Here is a 24,781-nt window from a genome sequence, read left to right as displayed (position 1 = left end):
AAAACCATAACAGACTATGGGTAAGATTTTCCCATTCTTAATTAAACTTATAACAGGAAAAACTACCGAAGATCTGTTTCAGCCTCTATCCTATATAAAACAGTCAAAACAGGGATGTGGGAGAAGGAAGAATCAAAGCTCAGGTAAGTAATCTGCAGGGAATGAGACTTCACCTTGGGTGTCATAGCTTCAGGATGCAAGGCAGTGAATGCACCTTAATTTATACACAGGGGTTTTATTGTTTAATTGGGTACATAGTAGGCTCACAGTCTTTGGAATCTGTCTTCATTTAGAGCACTGTTAAATGGTTCAAGTATAGAGTACTGTGAGTTTTAATGTCTACATAGGACATAAGCATTCTTTTTTTTTATGGAAATAATATTTGTTAGTTTAATTTATAAAATATATGTTAAATATAATTGTTTTTCAAGACAAACTTTTAGGATAAAATGAAAACTTTGAAAATAATTGCTTCTTATTAATCTATGAAGATGTTTCTAAAGGTAAATGTTGGCAGATGTGAAATAAGTTTTGTGGTACCATTTTGATGGCAGTTCGATAATTCTGTTCCCTCTTTTTTGTGTCCCTACCCTTTTTTTTTGGCTAGGGCCCAATAGGTCAAAACTACAAGATATGCTTGCTAATTTGAGAGATGTTGATGAACTTCCTTCATTGCAGCCATCTGTGGGTTCACCTTCCAGACCTAGCAGCTCCAGGCTTCCTGAGCACGAAATTAATAGGGCAGATGAAGGCAAGTACTTGAGACACTCTGGAGCAAAGAAAGCACTTGGACATATATCTCTAAATTTAGTCATTATAAAAGATTGTCCTATCTTGGAACTTTACTTTTTGATCTATATAATGTTCACCAAATACAAGCTTTCTTACATTCAAGGGATGTTGATTTTAACTTCTATCTTTGGAGTTTAGGAAAGAGTGCATAATTTAAAAACCCACCCTAAATTCTGGTTTAGAATATCCTCCAGCTTCACAGACACGTAAGAAAGGCCCTTTATATACCATTCCAACACTGAGAAAATGGAGTCAAAAAAATAGGTAGTGAATGTTTACTTTGAGACTCATAAATATTTTATTGAGTATAATGATAAACAAAAAGGACAAAAAGTCACCTGAAAGCCTTGTCACATTTTCTCTTTTCATATTTCTCTTTTCATGTTTCCTTGTTCTCTTTCAGTCCTGGTTCACTTTTTATATAGTTATTATATAGAATAATTCTAGTTTGTTTTATACTTAACATAAAAATACAAATAATTTCAAACTATAATACTCTATATTATATTTTAGATGAGATGAAGCCATTTCCTTTTGAATATTTAGATTGTTTCCATTTTTATTTTACAGTATAATCCTGGGGTATATAAATATAGTTCTTTGAGGTCTGGGGACATAGCTGAGTGGTAAAGCACTTGCCAATCATGTACAGGCCCTGGGTTTAATCTCCAGCACACACACACACACACAAAAGAGATGTGTGTTCAATTGCTTATGACTGATGCTTCTTGGCCTCCCATCCACTTTCAGAAGAAGCTTCTGTAGTCTTTGTATACACTATGATTTTTTACTTTTTATCTATCTATTTGACAGTACTGGAAATTGAACGTAGGGGTGCTTTACCATGAGCTATGTCCCCTTTTTTATTTTAGATTTTTTTAATTTTGAAACAAGAGTCTCACTAAGTTACTTAGGGCCTCCCTGAATTGCTGAAGCTGTTTTTGAACTTGTGATCTTCTTGCCTTAGCTTCCTGACTCACTGGGATTGCAGGCATGCACCACTGCATCTAGCTTTAGTCATGAGGCTAGTGTCATGTTTAAGAGGCATGTTAAATAATTTTATAAAATCTAATTAGTAATGTTTGTGGCCTATAGGGGCCACAGATTTCTTTTTAAAGTAAGTAATTAATAGGGGCTGGGGTTGTAGTTCAGTAATAGAGCGCTTGCCTAGCATGTGTGAGGTACTGGGTTTGATTTTCAGCACTGCACATAAATAAATAATTTTTTTAAAAGGTCAATCCCCTACTAAAATATTTATATGTATGTGTGTATATACATATAAATATACACACAATATTTATATATATATATAAATATATATATATACATATATATATACACACACACACACACACATACATATTTAAAAAAAGAAAGAATTGTGGCCTGTAGTCCTTCAAGTTCTGAGGCCATAGAGAATAATCAAATAACAGTTATGCCATATTGCTGTGTCTTCAGTCCATAGGTCCAGTGTCTGGCTACTGGTATGTGAGGAAATCAATGTTGCCTTGTTCAGGTTTTACTTAACTAAATTGAGAGCATTAGTTAAAATTAGCTCACACAATGTGTATGGTCAATCCCAGGAATCTTAGAAATTTTTTGGAGTTGTTTTATTTCATCTGAACAAAGTTATCTGGAAAGATTAGAGATGAAAACAAAACAAAAACTTGGTTGGAGACAGCCTCATAGTCTCATATGAGTCATTTTTTTGAATTTTTGGCATGTAAACTACTATTCTCACTTAAACAGTCTCCACTCTGTGTTAGAGTTGTTTGGATCCCTCAGTGATGTATGATATTTCAGGTAAAATCCAATTTTTATTATTGCCGCTATATTGTATATTGGCTTGATAACATCTTTTTTTTTTGTTCTGACAAGAATTTTATGTAGAATATCTGTGACTGCTTTAAAAACACAATTTTATTTAACAAATATTATTAGATATGACTGAATATAATGAAAAACATCTTGTAAATATATTTTTCTACATATACTAGTTAATAAAACGGACTTGTTTGTTTTAAGAAAAAGTTAATTTAACTCTTTAGCAAATAGTTTGAACTGAACTACTAAATTCATCTAATTAACTCGTAAATGTTTGTCATCAGTAAAGGAACCATCTCTAGGAAACTATTCAAAGACTATCTCTGGCAGTTTGTCAGAATAATTTTTCTTTACGAAGTGACATTTTATTATTGACCAAATAAAAATCTATTTTAATTTGGCATTTTATAAAACTGGTTCTTCTATTATGGTTATTGAAAGAATTGGATTGCTATGCCCAGAGTTATAAAGGAAATATTTTCAAGTTTATTACAAAGTTAATCTGCATCTTGAAGCACAGTTGGCAGCAGTGAAAGTGTTCAAATGAACTTTAAAAAATTTCTTTGAAATGAAAATTTAAATGAAATAAAATATACCCACAGAAAAGTGCTAAATAATAGGGTATATATAACTTAGTGAATTACCACAAAGTCAGAATTATCACCCACCCATGCTACCATCCCCAAGGTCAAGTACAACATTACCAAGCCATCCATGCCTTGCTTGTATCCCTTCTAATCACAGCCCTTTTCCGCCTCCCAGAAGTGATCCTGACTTGTAATCCAACATACTAATTTTGCCTCAAATAGGCACATTTTACAATTTTAATCATTTTTACTTGAAAACATCTGTAGTCTTCTAGGTTATATCAGGTTTTTTTTAATGAGACCAGCAGTGTTCAGAACCAATTGTTATTATATGTTTAGTAATTGATAGAAATTATTTGAGACATTAGCATGAAATACTGAATGGAGAAACTTACTTTCCTTCCATCGTAGTATTATTCTATATAGTGAAAAGGAAAGAATAGAGGTTTTTAGTGTTTCTTTTTCTTCTCACTTCAGTGGAAGCACTGACATTTCCTCCTTCTTCTGGGAAGTCATTCATCATGGGAGCAGATGAAGCCCTTGAAAGTGAACTAGGACTTGGAGAATTAGCTGGCCTTACAGTGGCCAATGAAGCAGATTCACTTGCTTATGATGTAAGTAGTTTTATTTTTGATGTTTTTACTCAGTTTTAGAAAATAGAAATTTAATTTTATAGGGGAAAAAAATGTCAGTTGTAAAATTTCTTCACAAGTATAGACTTGGTTCAATTTTAAATGCAAACTTCGAAAAAAGATAAATATAAAATTAAGCCAGTATTTTTCCAAATAATCTAGAGATTAAAATTATACACTTTACCTAAATCCATAAATCAGTTGATTTGCATATTGGTTTTGGTTAGAGAAAGAGTTGCACAGGTTTGGGTTTTATTTTGTAAAAGTTGAAGGATAACAGGGGTTAGTTGAAATATGCCAACCTAAAACAACATTTGCCTTGTTTCTTAAATACATCAACCAGTATTCTGTTGAAATATGATTTTAATTATTGGTAGTCAGTGATGTGTACTTCCAGATGTGAAGACTGACTGTCAGAGATTTGAACCAAACCTGAAACCCTTGTATGTTTGTGCATGCATTTACTTAATTCCAAATGTTGTTTTATAAATGCATTTATATTCATTCACCACAGTAAATTTATCAGAAGAATTATTGCTTGTTTCACAGGTAAAGTATTTATAAACTGTCTTAACCATTTCATTAAAATCTTTTCACTGAGAGCTTATTCTCTCTGCTGGAGAAGATAGTGTGACCCCTGTGGCCAATACTGGGTATGTAGAATGGATCCTCAAGTAAACCACAGGGTGATAAAGAAGCAATCCTTACCACACACTTCTCTTCCTACAAATCAAAACCTCGAACTCTCTTTATTAATTCCATTAGTAAGTCTTTTGGGTTCTACCTCCAAACACAGCTGAAGTCTATATATTTCTTTTCACCTCCCATTCATGTCTATTTTTTGTTCCTTACCCAGAACTAGTACAGTAACCTAAACAGGTTTCTTCCATTCCTCTCCGCATGTGATACAATTTTTTTTAAAAAAGTTTTCTGTTTCCAGTGTTTTTATATTATGTTTTACATTTATCTTTTTTAAACACCATTTAGTTGATTTTTACTTTTTTCACGACAGCCTTTTTCTTTTCATTAGAGCATTCAGTCCATTTCTTTTTAAAGTAATTAATTGATATATTTGGTTTTAAATCTACTGTCTACCACCTGTTCTGTTTTCTCTTTCTATTTTGCCTACTTAGGGATTATGTTTTTATTATTGCAAGCCTCTGACCCTCTGTTATTTAGAGTTTACACAAGCTTTTGCTTTTCTTTCAATAGTTTCTTTAGAGATTACCATAAAATCACAAATAAAATTTTAATAAGGAAATCCTTAGAATACTTTAACTCTATTTAACTCCCTCACTATTTATCATCATTCTTGTTATGTATTTCTAAATGTATATCTTCTATAAGGTATCATTGTTTTTTATACTTTATATTCAGTTAGGATTATCTATTTTACATTTTGCTTTTTTTTCATTTCTTGCATGTCTCACTGCCCATCTGGGATCACCCTAAGAACACTTTTAATACTTCTATTTAATGAGGGTATATAATTCTTTTAGTTTCTGGTTTTTCTTAAATTTCTTTGGTTAGCCTGAGTGGGTTAACTGTTATCTCATATTGAATTCTGGTTGGCAGAAGTTGTTATTGTTTTTTTCCTTAACTTTAAACATTATTTTATTGTCTTTTTATTTTTATTTTTTCTTACTAAAGTCAACTGTATCATTTCTGTTATTTATCATTTAATGGTAGCCTGATTTCTTTGACTGATTTCATTCATGTCTGTTGTTAGGCAAGGTTTAGTTTTCTTCTTATTTAAATTTCTGAGGTTCTTAGATCTTCATGGCTTGGTGTGTTGTCATTAATTTTGTAAATTTCTCAGCCATTTCTTCTTAAATATTAAATATTAAATAATGTTTTATCTGTAATTAAGCCTACCTATTGAGGTTTTACAGATTTTATTTCTCCAATAATTTATTATTAATTTGCAAATTTTTTTCAAATTTCTTTATCTTGAACATAGTAAGCATGACTATTTTAAAGTTGGAGACTATAGTTCTATTACTATTATGTGTTGTTTCTTCACTTTTTTAATATGCCTTATCTCATGTACATGGTTATTTTTATGTCCAAATAACTACATTTGAAAATTTTACTATAGAGATAACTTCAGACCTAAGATTATGTCTTTCTCCATAAATATATTTTAATTTGCTTTTTTCAGATGTCTATAGCTATTAGACACTTGGAATCACATGTTCAATTTTTGGGGAAGTAGGAGTTCCAGGGATTGAACTCAGGGGCACTCAACCATTGAACCACATCCTTAGCCCTCTTTTGTATTTATTTAGAGACAGGGTCTCACCTTGCTTTTGCTGAGGCTGGATTTGAATTTGTGATCCACCTGCCTCAGCTTCCTGAGCCTCTGGGATTATAGGCATGTGCCACCATGCCCCACTCTACTTTTTATGTTTGAAAACCGATGTATGGTCTCTGCAAGGGCTTAGCTTCTTCTGTTCACCTTTATTTCTAGAATGCAGCCCTTTGAAATCATAACCAAAAACAAAGTGATTCATGAAGTTTCCCCTCTTGACAGGTTCTAGACACCAGTTCCTATCCCTATGCCAGTATGAGCCCATCAGAAGCACTATTTAGTCTCTCAGCCATCCCTTTTGGAATCAGTAAACATTTCTGGGGAAAAATAACCCCAGACTGAGCTAACCTCCTTAGGCCTTGTCCTGTGTTCACTTACTAACCCCCTACCTTCATCCCTTGCGCCGTGACAGCTGGGTTTTTCTTCACATTTTTGTTGGTTATTCATTTTTGTTTGTTTAATATTTAGTTCAGCTTTTCTACTTGTCCTTAGTACAGGGATAGTCCATATTACCTAATTCATCATGGCTAGAAGTAGAACCTCACTTACGTTCCCTCTCTGCTAACCCCAAAAAGAGTCTATCCAGCATCTAGTGAAACTTGTTAGTCTTCTCTCTAATGTTAACAGGTTTATAGATAACTTAGTTTTTCAACTATTACCATAAATTTTATTTTTTATATTATAATTTAGTTTAAGTGACTTGGTTTTAGAATCATCCTAGTTGTGTTAGTAAGCTTTCTGTCATTGTGACAAAATGCCTGAGATTACCACTTATAAGAAAGGAAAGTTTATTTTGGCTTGTGATTTCAGATGTTTCTGTCCATGGTTAGTTGGTGGGTTGCTTTTGGGCCCCTTGTAAGGCAGTATATAATGATGGAAACTCTTTTTTTTAATATTTATTTTTTAGTTGTAGTTGGACACAATACCTTTATATTATTTATTTTTATGTGGTGCTGAGGATCGAATGCAGGGCCTTGCACTTGCAAGGCGAGCTCTCTACAGCTGAGACATAATTCCAGCCCTGAGGGGAACTCTTGACAATGAGGAAGTAAAAAGAAAATAAAGAGGAGCCAGGGTCCCAATATCTTCTTCAAGGCAAAACTCCTAATAACCTAATTTCCTCCCACTAGGCCCCATTTCCTAAAGGTGCCACTGCCTCCCAATAGTGCCACAAATTGCCCATCAAGCTTTCAACTTACAGGCTTTTGCGGGACATTCAGGATCTGAACAATAGCATTTGTATAGATCTGTTTTGCATTATTATTTGATCCATTTTCATATGAAATTAACTTTTTTATTTCAAGTTTCATGTTTCTTCAAAGCAATCCATTGTTTATATGTTGTTAATTTCGCCTATTGGTTTGGTTATTTACATTTAAAAATTATGGTTTTTTTTGAAAGTTACATATTGTGATGGTTAATAACAAATCAGTAAGAGTTAATGTTAAAGGTAGTGTTTTTTTCCCCCTCCCTAACTAACTCTATAGGTGTCTTTGTTTTCTTTCTTTAATAGATAGCAAACAATAAAGATGCACTGAGGAAGACTTGGAATCCTAAATTTACATTAAGAAGTCATTTTGATGGCATTCGAGCGCTTGCTTTCCACCCCATTGAACCTGTTTTGATAACAGCATCAGAGGATCACACATTGAAAATGTGGAATTTGCAGAAAACAGCCCCAGCCAAAAAGTAAGAATATTCTACTTTAACTTTATTTTTATGTTTTGGTTACATTTTTTAGCAGGAAAATATTTTTAAATTATTTGCTATTAAGTTTCCCAAATATCTCTTCTAGTTTTCTTTACCTCAACACATAATTGCCCTTTTATAAATCTCATGTTAGGTTGGAAAACTGATGTTTAAGAAAAAATTTATCATCTATGGTTTCCCCAGAGTTTATAAATGCTGATAATAGCCCTTTTGTAGTGGTTGTCATAATTGGGAAGTCCCATGTCTCTACTGAAAATTTCTACTGTTTTGGTAAGCAGGTATAGGTAGATATGTTTAAAATGATGAAACCTCCACCCTGCTCCATTGTTTACTAAGTTTGGACTTAATGGGTTGGAGGAGAGGAAAGGCTAATGGGGTAGGGCACCTCTCTTTGGTCTTATTTTTTAGTCTTGAGTCTTTAAGTATTTTCCATACCAACCAATATGTCTAACTGAAAGACACTGTTGCCTTTACTTAGCAGCTAGTGTTTACATTGACCCTTTGGTTCTTAAGTGTCAACAGACATGATTTAGCATAAACTTTTTTTTATCAAGTCCCAAGCTAGCCTTAATTCCACTTTGGTGTAGTGCTTATTGGAGTTCTTTTCTCCCTTGGATCACATGGTACCGAGCTAGCTTGTGCCAACAAGGGCCCTTCTGCTGTGTCGGGCACTTTTAAAAGTGCAAATGAGCATCAAATGAAGGAGGCTATACAAATTTTATTAATGAGAGAGGAAATCTATTGCCCAGTTTAAAGGAGATCATTGGCAATCATGCTGAGAATCATACATAGGGTAGATAAAACACTTGATTTATCAGTCTGTAACAGATAGGTCAGCCCGATCTTGGTATAACCAAATGCAACTTCTTATGGATTAGTTATTTTCCTGTTTATACATTGTGCCTCTTGCCTTTTTAGTTATTTGGTCACAGTGTGTTAGTTTTAGTTCTAGAACAATCATTGAGCAAGAGATGTGAATGTTTCATTATATATTCTTTACTGAAATTTAGAAATATATTGAAACAAGTTACTTGCTGATAATAACCTAGTAACATCACATGAAAGTAGCAGTGACACATTTGCTTTTGAACTTAAAACTTGGAAATGATTTGAAGACAGTGAATATATGCTTATATAAAGTACTATAAAATAATGTAGAAAATGGTAAATACTTGAATTTAAGTCCAGTTGGCCTGTTAGGTAGTGTAGTGTAACCCATAGTGATATCCTTAGTACCTTAGTAATGAGCAAACTGATGACTTGGACATTTCTGTGGTATCAAGGATAGACCTTCACGGAATTACAAGGAAATTAAAAGTATCATTTGTTGAAATCCTGTTATACATGGTTGTAGTCCTTGACTATTTTAAACTTGTAGAATCCTTGAGTGTGGTGCTACCCCCATTTTTCTCTTATTTTAAATATAAAGGATTCTGAAGCACCGAAAGACTAAAATTGCTTATTTTAAGTTAACTAGTTAATGACAGAACTAGCCCTTCCAAGCCTATGTTGAATGCCCTGAGTGAAGCAGTCTCTCCCTTAAGTCAAATAGATTATGGTAATGCTAAAAACATTGTAACAAAGCGTTATTAAACAAGGAGCTTGATACCACATGAAAGTGTGATTGAAGTTTTTTATGTATCCTGTGACTGAGAATGGTGTATTACCATAGTGTCTGTATTTCTAAAAGCAGTATTATGATGTATATTGAGTTATACTTTCTACTACTGAAATTTAAAATAGTTGAATTTGTCTTCTCTCTCTGATTTAGGAGTACTTCTCTTGACGTAGAGCCTATCTATACTTTCAGGGCTCATAAGTAAGTATTTTTTTTTCTTTATTTTAAATCAATATATTTTTTAAAATTTATTTTTTAGTTTTAGGTGGACACAATATCTTTATTTTACATTTATGTGGTGTTGAGGATTAAATCCAGTGCCTCGTGCACACTAGGCGAGCACTCTACCACTGAGCCACAATCCCAGCCCCTAAACCAATATTTTTTAAACAACTTGATTAGGGCTTTTTTTTTTTTAACTTAAGTATTTATTATGTAAGTTTCATATTTAGTAGTGGGTTTTTGGAATATAAAAGAAACTGACAGATAATATAATGCTAAAAACAAATTTATCACTACCAAGTAAGAATCCTTGCTGGATTTTTATTTGTGTGATGTTTAAATTATGTTTGTGTGAGAGAGAGAGAGCAAGCGAGAGCAAGCGAGAGAATGTGTGTGTATCAGGTTTTTTATTGTAAGCATATATATTTTCTTGTTTCCATTGAAGCACAAAGATTGGTATATTTTTTACATAAGGGATTATTTAATCAATATTTTTAGATTTTGCAGGCTATATACTATCTGTATTATTTGTTTGTTTTTAATTTTTGTTTTATTTGTTTTGTTTGAAAATCAAACAAACGTTTTGGTAGCATTTGACCTGAGGACCATCATTTACCAACTTCTGATTTAGCAGAGGAAGAATAGTATTGATAGTATTTTCATTCATTATAAAAAGCAGAAAAATAGAAATCTATTTGAATAATTAATTATGCATTTGTAGTTTTAACAAATTATACTCTAGAATTGATTTTTTTTTTTTTTTTTAAGAATAGCAGTTTGTACTTACCTGTTTATTTACTTATATCCCAGAGGTCCAGTGCTTTGTGTAGTAATGAGCAGCAATGGTGAGCAGTGTTATAGTGGTGGTACTGACGGACTGATCCAGGGCTGGAATACCACTAATCCCAACATTGATCCCTATGACTCTTATGGTATGTGCTTCAAGGTTCTGAAAGAACAAAATGTTTTCCTTTTAAACATTTTTACATCGTTTATATATAAGGACAAAATTGGATATTTAAAAAAAATAATAGGTAAGACAGAAGTTTGTCTTTATTTTGTTAAAAATGCAAATTCCTACCTTTAGGAATCAATTTGATATATAATTCTAGAAGAAAGAAACATTTTTCATGAGAAAACAATTTTCATTCTCCCAAGGTCTTACTGATTAGAAATACTGACTTGATTGACAGTTGATGTCTTCATTTAGTCATCTGCCTGGTACTTAATTCATTGTTACTAATCCGTAATCATATTTTATCACTGTTGATAAACGACTTTGAAGTAAAATGAATGTTGTCATTATCCCCTTGGTAAAATTATTGGAGGGATGTAGGAGCTAATAAGTTTTAAAGTCCATGCCACCAAAATATATAAGACTTTAAAACTTTAGAAATGCCCTTTATTCTAAGGAATAGTATCATAAGTCATAAATCCATATGATAATCCATCACTAGATATCATCAGTTTTCTTGCAGAAACTGTTTAGAAATTGGCTGTTTTGGTTTTTGGTTCAGTTCTAGGATGGTTTAAAGTGTCATTTGTCAAAAAAGTATATTTGAATTTTATTATTGCTTTAAATTAATTTTACCAACAAACCTAGGTAAACATAAATGCAGTAAATAAAAATATTCTCCAACATTTATGTAATGAACATTAAACATATCTTATGAAAAGTAACCTCTCCCTTCCTGCAGTTCTCTTACACATTTATCTGTTCCATGTCTTTCCTTACCTCCTTTACCTCTCTCCCAGGGAATCAGCTGTTCCCCATTTTATTCTAGGCCAGTCCTTCTCATTTTGCTCTTGACCTTATTCTTTCTACACTAGAAGGGACTGTACTTTAATCTCTGTGTCTCCTTTTGACAGCACTCTAACCTCTTGACTTCCTCTTTCTCTGTCTTCTTAATTAAGCCTTACTCTGTTTTCTCTCTCTTCCTTCATCATATCAGGTATCTCCCATCCCAGACAAGATCTTTCCCTTATTTTTTTGATGGTATTGTCTAAAAAATATAATTACTAGTTACGAATGCCATGTCTTTGCCCTTTGCATCATCCTTCTGTATTCTGTCTTCTAGTTACATCACTTAAACATAACAAGATTGTTGGTGAGCTAATTGCCCAATCTAAGAGTATTTTTGATGTGGTTAATAATGTTAACAAGTCCATTTTTTTTTTGGAAATTTGTTATTTCATTGGCTTTTTGATAGTTTTTATGATGGTTTCTGTTCTCTATCCTTCATAAACTTCTTTTGTTTCTCATCTTAAATATTGGCATTTATGAAGACCCAGATGCTAAATCATTCTTTGTAGTATATATACATTCCTTGGGCAATTAAACCTACTTCTGTGGTTTTATATGCTATTGACTCACAAATCCTTTTTAAGCTGCAGAATCTCTGTAGAAAATTTCAAAGTGTCTGTCTCATCTGTATATCTCAGCATGTCTTTGTTTCTTTTTTTAGTTGGTGGCATTATCAGAATTATCAAAACTAGAAACCTAAAAGTTTTCCTTGATTCCTTGCTTTGGCATACTATCCACAGCTTACTAATTACTTAGTTTTTTTTTTTTATATGACTTCCTAAATATTTTCTGAATTTACTCCTTCCATTGTACCACTGCCCTAGCTTAGGTCTTTATCATTACTCTTCCAATTTACTGAACCAGTTCCTTTGCTTTATCTAATTCTGTCCAATCTGTCTTCTGTACCAGAGGCAAGGTTACCTTATTTAATACTTACCTGCCCCTTCTGCTTCCAGGAAATTCTTCAGTGAATCTCTAACGGCTATCAGGATAATTTCCAAGTTTCTTAATATGTCATAGAAATCCCAGCATAAACTAGCTGCCCTCTTCTCATGCACTTTCTGCTTCATAATCCACACTCCATTAATACTGAACTGCTCATAAATTTCCTTGCACATCAAGTTTTTTTTTTCCTTCTGTGATTTTATATGTGCTGCCTCCTTGCCAGGCATGGCTTCCCTCTATTCTCTGACTGACTGACGTCTGTATACTCTAGTTGACATTCATCTCAATTACATTCTGTGGTAACTAGTATCTGTCACTATCACTATACCTCCAACATAGTGTTTTGAGGACAGGGTAGTATTGTGTGGCATGAGCATTACTCATAGTGCCTGACACACAGTTTGTCTTCAATAAACATTTTATGGTACATCTGAGAGAGAATATAATACCATTGGCATTTCCAGACTTCATTTCTGTGAGACATCTTGAAAGCATCACTTCATAGAATCTTTGTCAGAATTAATAACTATAGTTTCCAATTTTACTTTTATCATAAGACTGCTAAGGCTGGGGTTGTGACTCAGTGGCAGAGTGCTTGCCTGGCATGTGTGAGGCACTGGTTCGATTGCCAGAACCACATGTAAATAATAAAATAAAGGTCCATCAATGACCAAAAAAAAAAAAAAAAAAAAGACTATGATATGAGACGATTCTCCTGCCCCTGCCCCATTATCCCACATTATTCATATCCTAGTTATTTCTCTCTGAGAATTAAGGATTTGGGGATTCGTATAGGTCTTGGTTCCTCTCAAGTATGGATAATTTAATATTTGAACAATTGTCATTGTACGATAGGTGGCCAGAAAGAGGTATAGCCATAGTGCTTAAGAAATTCAGAGAGGGGGTCACTTCCTCAGACAGTATGAGTTGTGTTTTCTCCAAAGGTAAATTCAAAATTAAAAAAAAAAAAATCTAGACAAATGGAAGGATAAAAGGAAAGGGGAAGGATGTCCCTAATTTTCTTAAAAGGAAAATGATGTGCTTTTAAATTTTAATTTTGAAATGTTAAGTTGTGCATTTGCATATTTCCAAGCCTGTTTTTAATTGCTGCAGTATTTGAGAAGAATAATAGAAGCTGAGGAATATATTTTATACTGTGATCAGGTGCTTTTGTTTAAATATTTTACTTTTTCTGGAGGCTAAGTATCTTTATGATTTCTTTTCCTTCTAATTTGTATTTTTGCTATTTTATATAGATCCTTCTGTTTTAAGAGGTCCTCTGCTAGGCCACACAGATGCAGTCTGGGGTTTGGCATACAGTGCAGCACATCAGCGTTTGTTGTCCTGTTCAGCAGATGGCACTCTTCGTTTGTGGAATACAACTGAGGTGGCTCCTGCACTAAGTGTATTTAATGATAATCAAGGTACATATTTTAAAAAACATTTTTCTAAATCCTTTATAAAAACATCTTATCCTGAAAATAAGCCAATAAATTAATGATTCTAAGAACTCTTACTGTTTAATGAATACTGTTTGAAACAACAAAAGAATATTCATTTGAATTTCCAATTTATGTGTAATTTTTTTTTTTTTTGGTACCAGGAATTGAACCCAGGGGCGCTTAACCACCGAGCCACATCCCCAGTCCTTTTTCATATTTTATTTTGAGACAGGGTTGGCTTTGAACTGTGATCCTTCTGCCTCCATCCTCCCGAGCCACTGGGATTACAGACATGTGCCACCATGCCCGACCTATGTGTAATTCTTAAAAGCATAATATAATATTTGATGAGAAAACATTAATTTTAAATTTTTAAAAATTGAGATGCAGTGTATATACAGTGAAAAATATAGATCTTAAAAGATACACTTGAGTGCATTTGATAAATAAATACAACCCTTCATTTCCCACTATTAAGACAGAACACTTTTTTCACTTCCCTAGAGCTCCTCTGTGACCTTCCAGTCAGAGAATAGAATACAATTGTCTATTCTAAAACTTCATACAAATGAAATAATATAGAATGTACCTTTTAGTGTCTGGCTTTTTACTTACTAGAATGTTTCTACAATTCGGTGTCAGTTTATTTCTCTTTGTTATTAGTATTTCATTAAGCCATAATTTTGTCTGTTCATTTATCTGTTGATAGATACTTGGGTTGCTTCATTTTGGGCCTATTATGAACAAAGCTGCTAGGAACATTATATATTTTCATTCACTATAGGTGGGTAGAGACCTCTAAGTAAAATTGGTGGGCTTTAGGATAGGTGGGTTTTTGTTTGTTTAAGTATTTATTTTTTAGTTTTAGATATTTGGACACAATATCTTATTTTGCATTTATGTGGTGCTGGGGTTTGAACCCAGTGCCTTATGCATGCTAGGTGAGCACTCTACCACTGAGCCACAACCCCAAACCTATTTGTTTTGTTTTTTAACTTTATGTGAAATTGCCAATATTTTCCCACTGACTGGAATATGTGAGAGTTCCATTTGCTGTAGTGCCTTATCAACATTTTGAGGTGTTTTCAGTCTATTTAATTTTAGCCATTCTGGTGGATATGTAGTAGTATTTCACTTTAGTTTTTTTTATTTTTTATTAGTTATTGATGGACCTTTGTCTTTATGTGGTGCTGAGAATTGAACCCAGGGCCTCACACATACTAGGCAAGTGCTCTACCACTGAGCCACAACCTCAGCCCCCCACTTTTTAGTTTTAATGTTGCATTTCTTTGGTAACATGTTGAGCACTTTTTTGTTTCTTAGTTGGCCATTCATATATCTTTGGCAGTTCACTTATTTTTGAACTGTTAGCTTGCTTTAATTAGATGTTGAGCCATCAGATTATTCATTTTATATGTATTATTTTTTATGTTTATAAATATGCTCTAAGATTTAACTATTCTACACAGTAAATTTAAAATTTTTTTCCTGAGTTATCATAACTTATTTTTAGATTTTGATATGTTGCCTGAATTTTGAATTTTAACAAATTATTTCTTATCTAACTCCTTAATTTTACTGACATAAAATTTCTAACAAGAGATGAATTTTTTTTTTTTTTTTTTTTGATGGTACTGGGGTATCAAGCCAGAGCCTCACATGAGCTACACAAGCACTCTACCACTGAGTCACTCCTCCAGCCCAATATGGATTTTTTTAAATGAAGAAATATGATATGTCAAGAACTATGTAATGTTTTGAACAACCAACAATAAAAAATTAAAAAAAAAAAAAAGAATTTCCCTTGGGTGACTCTAAGTACCAGATTGAGATGGAAATAGCAAAATTTGTAGTCCCTAATTGTTTTCCATTTGCTTTCTAAATCAAGGTTTATAGTCCATGAATATATTAGCAGAATAGCAGGTAGAAGATACATAAAACAGGTAAGGACAATAAGAGACTAGGGCAGAAAGTTGCAGAAGAAATAGTGTTCGTTGAGTGTCTATGAAAAAGTTCTTGTTTTAATGGTAAACTTTATGTACTTCTTAAGGAAATCATGCTATTACTTGAGCATATTGCTACATTTTCTATATTTTGAGCACATTGTCAAATAAACTCTTTAATTGCCATTCTCTAAATATGTTCTCTTTTAGAATTGGGAATCCCTGCCTCTGTTGATCTAGTGAGCAGTGACCCGAGCCATATGGTAGCATCATTCAGCAAAGGGTATACAAGCATCTTTAACATGGAAACACAACAACGCATTCTTACTTTAGAATCCAATTTAGATTCAAGTATGTATGCCAATTTTTAATGGTTTGCATTTGGATCAGTTTTTTAACTTAATCAGTTATAACTTCCAGAGTCAACTATGTCATTACAAAATATTCTGCTTCCTAAAGCTCAGAACACATTTTGCTTAAAAGAATATAATGATTTACAATTGATTTTTAAGGGTTAACTTTTACATAGATTTATAACTATATTATTTGAAACAAGATTTGAATTATCCCACATATGAGTCAAGATTGATTTATAACACACAATTAATATTCAGTTCTGTTTGAAGAAGGCATTATTCTGAATAGAAAATAAAATCTGTTTTTAATTCTACCCTTTATTATATTTATTTTTATTTTTTAGAGGTACTGGGCTTGAAGTCAGAGGTGTTCTACCACTAAGCTACACCCTGAGCCCCCTTTTAATTTTTTATTTTGAGACAGAGTTTCACTAAGTTACTAAAACTGGTCTCAAACTTGTGATTCTTTTGATTCAACCTTCTGAGGTGCTGGGATTACTCATAATTTCATTTTTAATCAGCTTTATATTAATTATTTAACTTAATACAGCTCACTACTAACTAGAATGTAGATCACACTTTGGCTATCAGAATTCCAAATATGAAACTTTTATTGGATATAGGAAATCAGGAAATAAATTGCTTTTTCATATTATGAAGAATATAATACAGAATGGCTTTTTTGTTTTGTTTTGTTTTTGTTTGGGTTTTTTGGTTTTTGGCTTTTTTAAATGGCTGCTGTCTATCTTTAGTTATTTTTATTTTTGGGGGGTACTGGGGATTGAACTCAGGGGCAAGTTTAAGGCCAGCCTCAGCAACTTAAACAAACCCTGTCTCTAAAGAAAAAGAGGGTTGGGGATGTAGTTCAGTGGTAGAGCACTACTGAGCCACATGCCCAGCCTTATTTTGTATTTTATTTACAGACAGGATCTCATCTGAGTTGCTTAGCACCTCACTGTTGCTGAGGTTGGCTTTTGTGATCCTCCTGCCTCAGCCTCCTGAGCCACTTGGATACAGGCATATGCCACCACGCCTAGCTTCTATCTTTAATTATAATCCAGGCAAGCATAATTTAGGTTACAGTTGAAGAAAAAAACATACATGTATGCTGTTGTTTTAATCTGAGAACTAACTTTAAAAATAATTACATGAGTGTGTGTGTACTTGCACATGCATATCCAAACACGTACATGTGCATGCATGTGTGCTCATGTGCACTTACATGTGCACTCCCTCTCAAAAATTTCTTTCATTCCATTTTGGCTCTTTTCATTTTTACTTCCTAATCTGTTATTCTTTGTTTTTTTTTTTTTTTTTCTGATAGGCTATGAGAATTATTTGGAGAAGTTGACTTGAGTAGAACTTTGAGCTATTTGGACATAAAAAAGAAAGATAAGAAAATAAAAATCTAGATTATGGAATTGTAAAAATAACTCTTTTGTCACGAATTACAGATTTTAGACTTTGCATTAATTAATTTTTAGCTTATTATAGGGACTAGGGATTTAATTTAGAAGTGCTCTACCATTGAACTACATCCCCAACCCTCTTTTTCTTTAGAGACAGGGTTTGTTTAAGTTGCTGAGGCTGGCCTTAAACTTGCAGTCTTTCTGCCGAAGCCTCCTGAGTTGTTGAGATTATAGTTAGTGTGCAACTGCACCCACAGACTTTAAGTAAATTTAAGTCATATTTAAATATGTGAATGAAGCACAGTAAAATTTAAAAAAAACCAACAACATTAAATTAGGAAGGATGTGAGCATTTTTAAAATTACTTTCAGAAATTGTAGCTATTTTTTTAAAATTTATATATGACAGCGGAATGTATTACAATTTTTATTACACATATAGAGCACAATTTTTCATATCTCTGGTTGTCTACAAAGTATGTTTACATCAATTTGTGTCTTCATACATATACTTTGGATATGTTGTATATATATTTATATATTTTTTAAAAAATTCCTGAGTGGCAAATGTTGATGTTTAATGACTACTACCAGTTGTTAAAATCTGGTGAATAAGATTATCTCTTTTTTTTTCCCCCTCCAAGAAGTGTGACCATAAAGTAATAAGACATTTTGCCTGGTGCTGGAAACATTTTTGGAAGAAGACTGCCAAGAACGTCTTTAACAAAAGCAATATTATTGAAATTAGTGATAGTTTTTAAATTTATAATATGCCCTGGCATTTCTTAAATTACCAGTTTTGGTACTTTTAGAGTTGTATAAAACACACTAAATTAAATTAATCTTTCGTTCCTTTCTACTGTGGACTATTTCTTTGTGATTTATAGTTGATTATGTTGTTCTACTTTGGAATTTAGTAGTCTTTTAAAAAAATTAAAAACCAAATATGCTTCAAGGTGAAAATGAATTTCATATTGAGTTTAAAATGATGAAGGATATTTGTTGTTACAATAAAGTACCTCTCTTCCAATTGATGTCAATGGTAATTAGACTGTGATAAAGTCAGAGGTAGGTGGTATAGGTAAAAGGTAACTTGTGAACCCAGTAAAAAGGTGAATCATTGGGCTGTGGTTGTGGCTCAGTGGCAGAGCGCTTGCCTAGCACATGTGAGGCCTTGGCTTCAATCCTTAGCACCACAGAAAAATAAACAAAATAAAGGCATGATGTCCATATCCAACTAAAAAAAAAAAGTAAATCATTTCTAAATTGCAAGCTAAATATGAATATGTGGAGCATTGTTTTAGATTCATTTTTAGAATGGCTGCTAAGCCTTCAAATATTCTGATGTTCTTTGCATCTTGCCTGCTTCTCTGATTTACTCTAAAATGGAGGAACTTCCTTAAAATTATTATCAAGTAAGAACTTTATTTTGCTTGCTTCCATTATTTGATTTCCACCATATTTATTTTTTACCTTTCAAAGTACTTAAAGCTGTTTTCTACCTTCTGTCTCAAAATATATGAGATATTTCAATTAAAGTATTTTTGTTATTGTTTTTGTTCTGCCAAACATTAAAAAGTATTGCTCAATGGTGCATTATCTCTGGAAGAAAAAAATCCACAATCTGAATTTGAAACTAAGCATCTCTTTACATTCAATGTAGACAAATAACATTTTTGTACTGTATTTGACAATATTCATCTTCACTTTTTAAGATGTTATATTTCTAGAAACCACGTGAAAATTCAGTAAGAGTATACTGTTTTTTAGCTATATTTTCCATTATGTAAACATAAATTTATAGTAACTGTTTTAAGATTTATATTTTTAAACTCTTTATTTTGAAGTAATTATGTGTGTATACATATATATTTATTATTTATATAGAGCTTTATAGTTATGCATAGTTGGTGGATTCATCCCGAAAAACTCAAATGCATGGAATTCAATTTCAGTTCATGAGCCCCCACTTTTCCCTTGCCCTTTTCTCACCCATCTTCCCTCCCCTGCCCCATTCTCCTTCCTCTACTAGACTTCCCTTTGCTCATTATTTATTTTTGATTGGTTCTTTTTCTTTCATGTAAAGGGTGAAGTTTCCTGTTGTATATATATTTATATATGCATATAACATGATTTTTTTAATTCTTTATTGCCTCCCCCTACCTGTCCTTCCACTCTGCCTCTCAATCTCCTCCTTCTACATTATTGAGATCTTCCCTTTATGATATCCTATACTTTCCTCCCTTTTCATTTATTTTACTCTACTTTCCACATATGAGAGAAAACATTTGACCTTTGGGTTTCTGAGTTTGTCTTATTTCACTTAGCATGATATTCTTCATTTCTATCTATTTATTGGCAAATTTATAATTTTATTCTTTTTTATGGCTAAGTAGAACTCGTTTGTATGTGTTTATATATATGCCACTATTTCTTAATCCATGCATCTATTGATGGGTACCTGTATTCATTCCATAGTTTAATTATTGTGAGTTGTACAGCTGTATACGGTATATCAATTTTAAACCTTTTGGGAAAATACCGAGAAGTGGTATAGCCGGATTATATGGTGGTTCCATCCCTAGATTTTTGAGGAATCTCCATACTCCTTTCCAGAGGGCTTGTACTAGTCTGCAGCCCCATCAACAATGTACAAGAGTACCTTTTCCCCCCACAGTCTCACCAGCATTTGTTATTGTTTGTATTCTCGATCATTTCCATTCTGACTGGAGTAAGATGAAATATTAGTGTAGTTTTGATTTGCGCATCCCTGATTGCTAGAGAAGTTGAACATTTCTTCATATATTTGTTGTCCATTTGTGTTTCTTTGGAGAAGTTTTTGTTTAGTTCTTTTGCCCATTTATTGATTGGGTTATTTGGGGAGTTTTTTGGTGTTTTTTGAGTTCTTTCTGTATTCTGGATATTACTATCCTATCAGAGGAGTAGCTGACCAAGATTTTCTTCTATTCTGCAGGCTCGCTCTTCATACTCTTTTTTTTTTTTTTTTTTTGGTTGGGGGTGACTGGGGTACTGGGCCACTGAGGCACTTGACCACTGAGCCACATCCCCAGCCCTGTTTTTGTATTTTATTTAGAGACAGTGTCTCACTGAGTTGCTTAGCACCTTGGTTTTGCTGAGGCTGGCTTTGAATTGGTGGTCCTCTTGCCTCAGCTTCCCAAGCCACTGAGATTATAGTGGTGTGCCACCATGTCCATCTCTCTTCATTCTTAATCATTTCCTTTGCTGTGCAGAAGCTTTTTACTTTGATGTCATCTTGCTTATTGATTTTTGTTTCTTGTTCTTTGGGGGGGGGGGGTTGTTAAGGAAATCATTGTCAGTACCTATATTATGGATTGTTAACCCTGTGTTTTCTTCTAGCAGTTGCAAGCTTTCTTATCTATTCCTAAGTCTTTGATCCATTTCAATTTCAGTTTTGTTCAGGGTGAGAGATGGGGGTCTAGTTTTATTTTTCTACAGATAGCTATCTAGTTTTCCTAGCACCATTTGTTAAAAAGGCTACCTTTTCTATAAAATATATTTTTGGCACCTTTGTCGGATATAAGATAGCCGTAGGTATGTGGATTTTTCTCTGTGTCTTTTATTCTGTTTCATTGGTCTTCATGTCTATTTTTTAATAAACTTTATTTTTTTAAAATTGTAGATAGACACGATATCTTTATTTTATTTGTTTTTATGTGGTGCTGAGGATCGAACCCAGTGCCTTACATGTGCTATAACCCCAGCCCTCATGTCTATTTTGATGCCAATACCATGCTGTTTTGGTTAACAACAGCTCTATAGTTAGTGTATTTTCACATCAGGTATTGTGATGCCTCCTGCTTCGCTTTTCTTGCTTAGTAGTGCTTTGGCTATTCTGGGTCTCTTATTCTTCCAAATAAATTTAAGAATTGTTTGTTCTAATTTTTCAGAAGAACGTCATTGGTGTTTCAGTGGAGATTGCATTGAATTTGTATATTACTTTTGGTAGGATGGCCATGTTGACAATATTAATTCTCCCTGTCCCAAAATATAGAAATTCTTTCCATCTTCTAAGGTCTTCTTCAATTTCTTTCTTCAGGGTTCTCTCTTGCCTCCTTGGTTAGACTAATTCCAAAGTACTTTTTTTTTTTTTAAGGTTATTGTGAATGGATGGTTTTTCTTGATTTCTTCCTCAGCTTTTGGAATACAGCAAAGCTGTTGATTTATAGACGTTTATCTTGTATCCTGCTATTTTGCTAAGCTCATTTAGAAGCTCTAGAAGTCTTCTGGTGGAGTTTTTTGGGGTCTTCTAAATAAAGGATCTTGTCATCAGCAAACAGATAGTTTGACTTCTTTTTTCCTTATTTGTATCCCTTTGATTTCCTTTTCTTGCATGATGTCTGGTTAATGTTTCAAGGACTATATTGAATAGAAGTGATAAGAGTGGACAGCTTTGTCTTATTTCTGATTTTAGAGGAAATACTTTTAGTTTTTCTTCATTCAGTATGATGTTGTTGTTGGGTTTGTCACAAGTTGCCTTTATAATGTTAAGTTCCTTTGATCCCTAGCTTCTCCAGTGTTTTTAACATGAATGGGTGCTGAGAACATGGGCACTCTCTGACATAGAACATTACAGTGATTCAAATTAGGAAATTTAAAGTTGACAGAATTCTGTTCCATTTGAGTTATGGAATTTTGCCAATTGTCCCAATAATGTTTTTTATTAGGATACCTCCTTCCTTTCCCTGGATGGTGATATAATGATAATGACATAGCTTAATTTTATGGTATCTTCATGTCAATTTTTCTTTTTTCCTTATTAAAAATACTAATAAAAACCACTAATTAGGGCAGGGAATATAGCTCAGTGGTAGAGCGCTTTCCTCGCATGTGTGAGGCACTGTGTTCGTGCCTCAGCACCACATAAAAATAAATAAATAAAGATATTTTTTTTAAAAAACACACTAATAAAACTTAATTTCTTCCTAGTTATTAATTCCCGTCTGATAAAAGACTTTCAGAGCAATTTAGATTGCTCAGGAACCAGTTTTGGCAGTCACCTGATTTGTATAATTGGAATAGAGTTAGACATTAGACTAGGTTCTGGTTTTGTCACCTGATGTTAGGGTAATCACAACTCATTTTGGATCTTGGTGTATTTACTGATATGGGCCTAATATTGTATGATCTGCCTGTCTCATTGGGCATATAATTGAAATATCTTCGAAAACTCTTAATATTAAATAGTGCACAAAAAATACTGTTAGGATGTTACAGTGCTACTTCAAAATTCCAAACCTGGTGTGGTCCATAGTGTCAAATTATAACCATTCTTATGATGATGAAGACAACTCAAGAAGAGAAGATTTAAGGATTAAGAAGCTCTCTTTGTCATGTTTATCTTTAGATGACAACTATATGATAAAGGAGCTTTGTATATAAAAAGGATGAAATTTAAATTTAAGGATTATCTACATGCAAGTAATGATGAAACTTTATTTTAAAGTAGCAAAAATATCACAGAACAATGTAGAATGAGAAGTATCAGTAATTCTAGGCTAAGTTGTAGGTGGCACCCATAGACATCAGGTAGTGGAGAAGAAAATTCTAATTCTTAGGTGCCTCTAGATATGTCATTAAAGTGTAGCTCAATCAGTTTTTAACATTGAAATTATGGAAATAGAGAAAAGTGAACTAAAAACAAACTAAGGTTATACTATTTTCTTTTTCAGCCTCTTTGGTGAGTATTCAGTTCTTCTTGGTCTTGACTAGTTCGTGTTGCTCTTTTTCCTTTTAAGCAGCCAACTCTTCCTGCCAAATAAATAGAGTCATCAGTCATCCCACTCTTCCAATCAGCATCACTGCTCATGAAGACAGGCATATCAAATTCTATGATAACAATACAGGTAAGAATTTTCATGAAAACTATCTCTACTAAAATAGGCTAATTGAGACTTCTCTTGGTGGCTGCATAGTCAGGGACTAGGTACTACAACAAATGCTCTCCTTGTTCAGTTTCTGTTCAGTCCATTCAGATGCTCTAAAACCAGTCAGTCTTTATTCAATTTAGAATCACTTTGGTTGGTTTAACAGTGAGTAAATGGTATATTTACGACCTAGAGCCAATGATCACTAAGAACATAATAAAATGTTCATTCAAAATCAGTAAAAAATCATCTGTTGCTGTGATATGTTGTAATAGATGAGGGAAATGGAGAAATGTGTCGAAAGTAGAGACATTAGATTATTGTATTTGGGGCTGAGGTTGTGGCTCAGCAGTAGAGCACTCGTCTAGCATGTGTGAGGCCCTGGGTTCGATCCTCGGTACCACATAAAAATAAATAAATAAATAAAGATATTGTGTCCAACTGCAATTGAAAAATAAATATTGAAAAGATTATTGTATTTTATTTAAAATTGTTCAATTATTGAACAGCCTTATTCAGTATTCAGTTACTAAGTTATTGGGTTGCACTATTCAGTGTTGCTGATGGAAACCCTACAAATCATTTAGTTTGTTTTATTTATTTTTCCATAGACTGATCTTTTCTGTGTTATAATAAAATTTTGGTCCTGATTAATTTGAATTGGAACATGAGGCTTTTCCAGTTTTTATTGGATTACATTTCACCAGTGTAAAGGAAATTTACGAGGAGCTGTGCTTGGAGGAAAATACTCTTTATTAGCAGCCATATTTCCCTATGTGCTGTTGACCTTGCTAACATAGTGACTTTTACCGACTGGGTTTAGCTGCTAGTGATGAGTAATTTACTGTTCTTAATTCTTTTCTGTATGTTGTTTTCACAGGAATTATGGCCATGTTTTCTTTTGGTTTGTCTCAGTTTCATTCTTCTCTCTGAATTTGAATTATCTGTTCCCATATGCCCATATAATTTTTCTATAGCTAAGGGATGCAAATAAGTGATTAATAATGTCTAAGTTCTAATTAATGAACACATAGAAATTAATGAGTTCCCTTTTGTGGTTTAAAAGAAAAAAAATATAGTCTGAAATTTGAGCTGCTTTTTTCCCCTCAACATAATAATGATTAGAGGAAGTAGAGGAACATGTGGTTTTAGCTGACGGAAAAGTTGTTTATATAGTAAGGACCCAGAGAGGGATAATTGGAGGAACCAGTATAACATGATAGCTAGAGTATGTGAAAGATGAGGAAAATCATCTATAAAGAGTAACCATTTCTTTTTCCA

General features: G+C 33.1%; 1 protein-coding gene across 3 annotated transcripts in view; it reads left to right on the top strand.

Moving 5' to 3' along the window:
* Strn (striatin) overlaps window positions 1-24,781 on the top strand; it is a 124,222-nt gene that overhangs the window by 91,106 nt on the left and 8,335 nt on the right. For 2 of the 3 annotated variants that reach the window (XM_046441636.2, XM_046441638.2), the window contains exons 9-17: window positions 57-143; window positions 608-751; window positions 3,681-3,817; window positions 7,660-7,835; window positions 9,628-9,675; window positions 10,507-10,628; window positions 13,702-13,869; window positions 16,041-16,181; window positions 23,372-23,479. In XM_046441636.2, coding sequence (XP_046297592.1) covers window positions 57-143; window positions 608-751; window positions 3,681-3,817; window positions 7,660-7,835; window positions 9,628-9,675; window positions 10,507-10,628; window positions 13,702-13,869; window positions 16,041-16,181; window positions 23,372-23,479 — 1,131 coding nt within the window. The remainder of the gene's footprint in view (window positions 1-56; window positions 144-607; window positions 752-3,680; window positions 3,818-7,659; window positions 7,836-9,627; window positions 9,676-10,506; window positions 10,629-13,701; window positions 13,870-16,040; window positions 16,182-23,371; window positions 23,480-24,781) is intronic. The other variant, XM_046441637.2, reaches the window with a different exon arrangement.

This window comes from Marmota monax, unplaced genomic scaffold (genome assembly GCF_021218885.2).
Source record: "Marmota monax isolate L192 unplaced genomic scaffold, Marmota_monax_Labrador192_F-V1.1 WCK01_AAM20220418_F8-fsc00010, whole genome shotgun sequence".
Classification (NCBI taxonomy): Eukaryota; Metazoa; Chordata; class Mammalia; order Rodentia; family Sciuridae; genus Marmota; species Marmota monax.
This window is presented reverse-complemented; position numbering and strand designations above follow the sequence as displayed.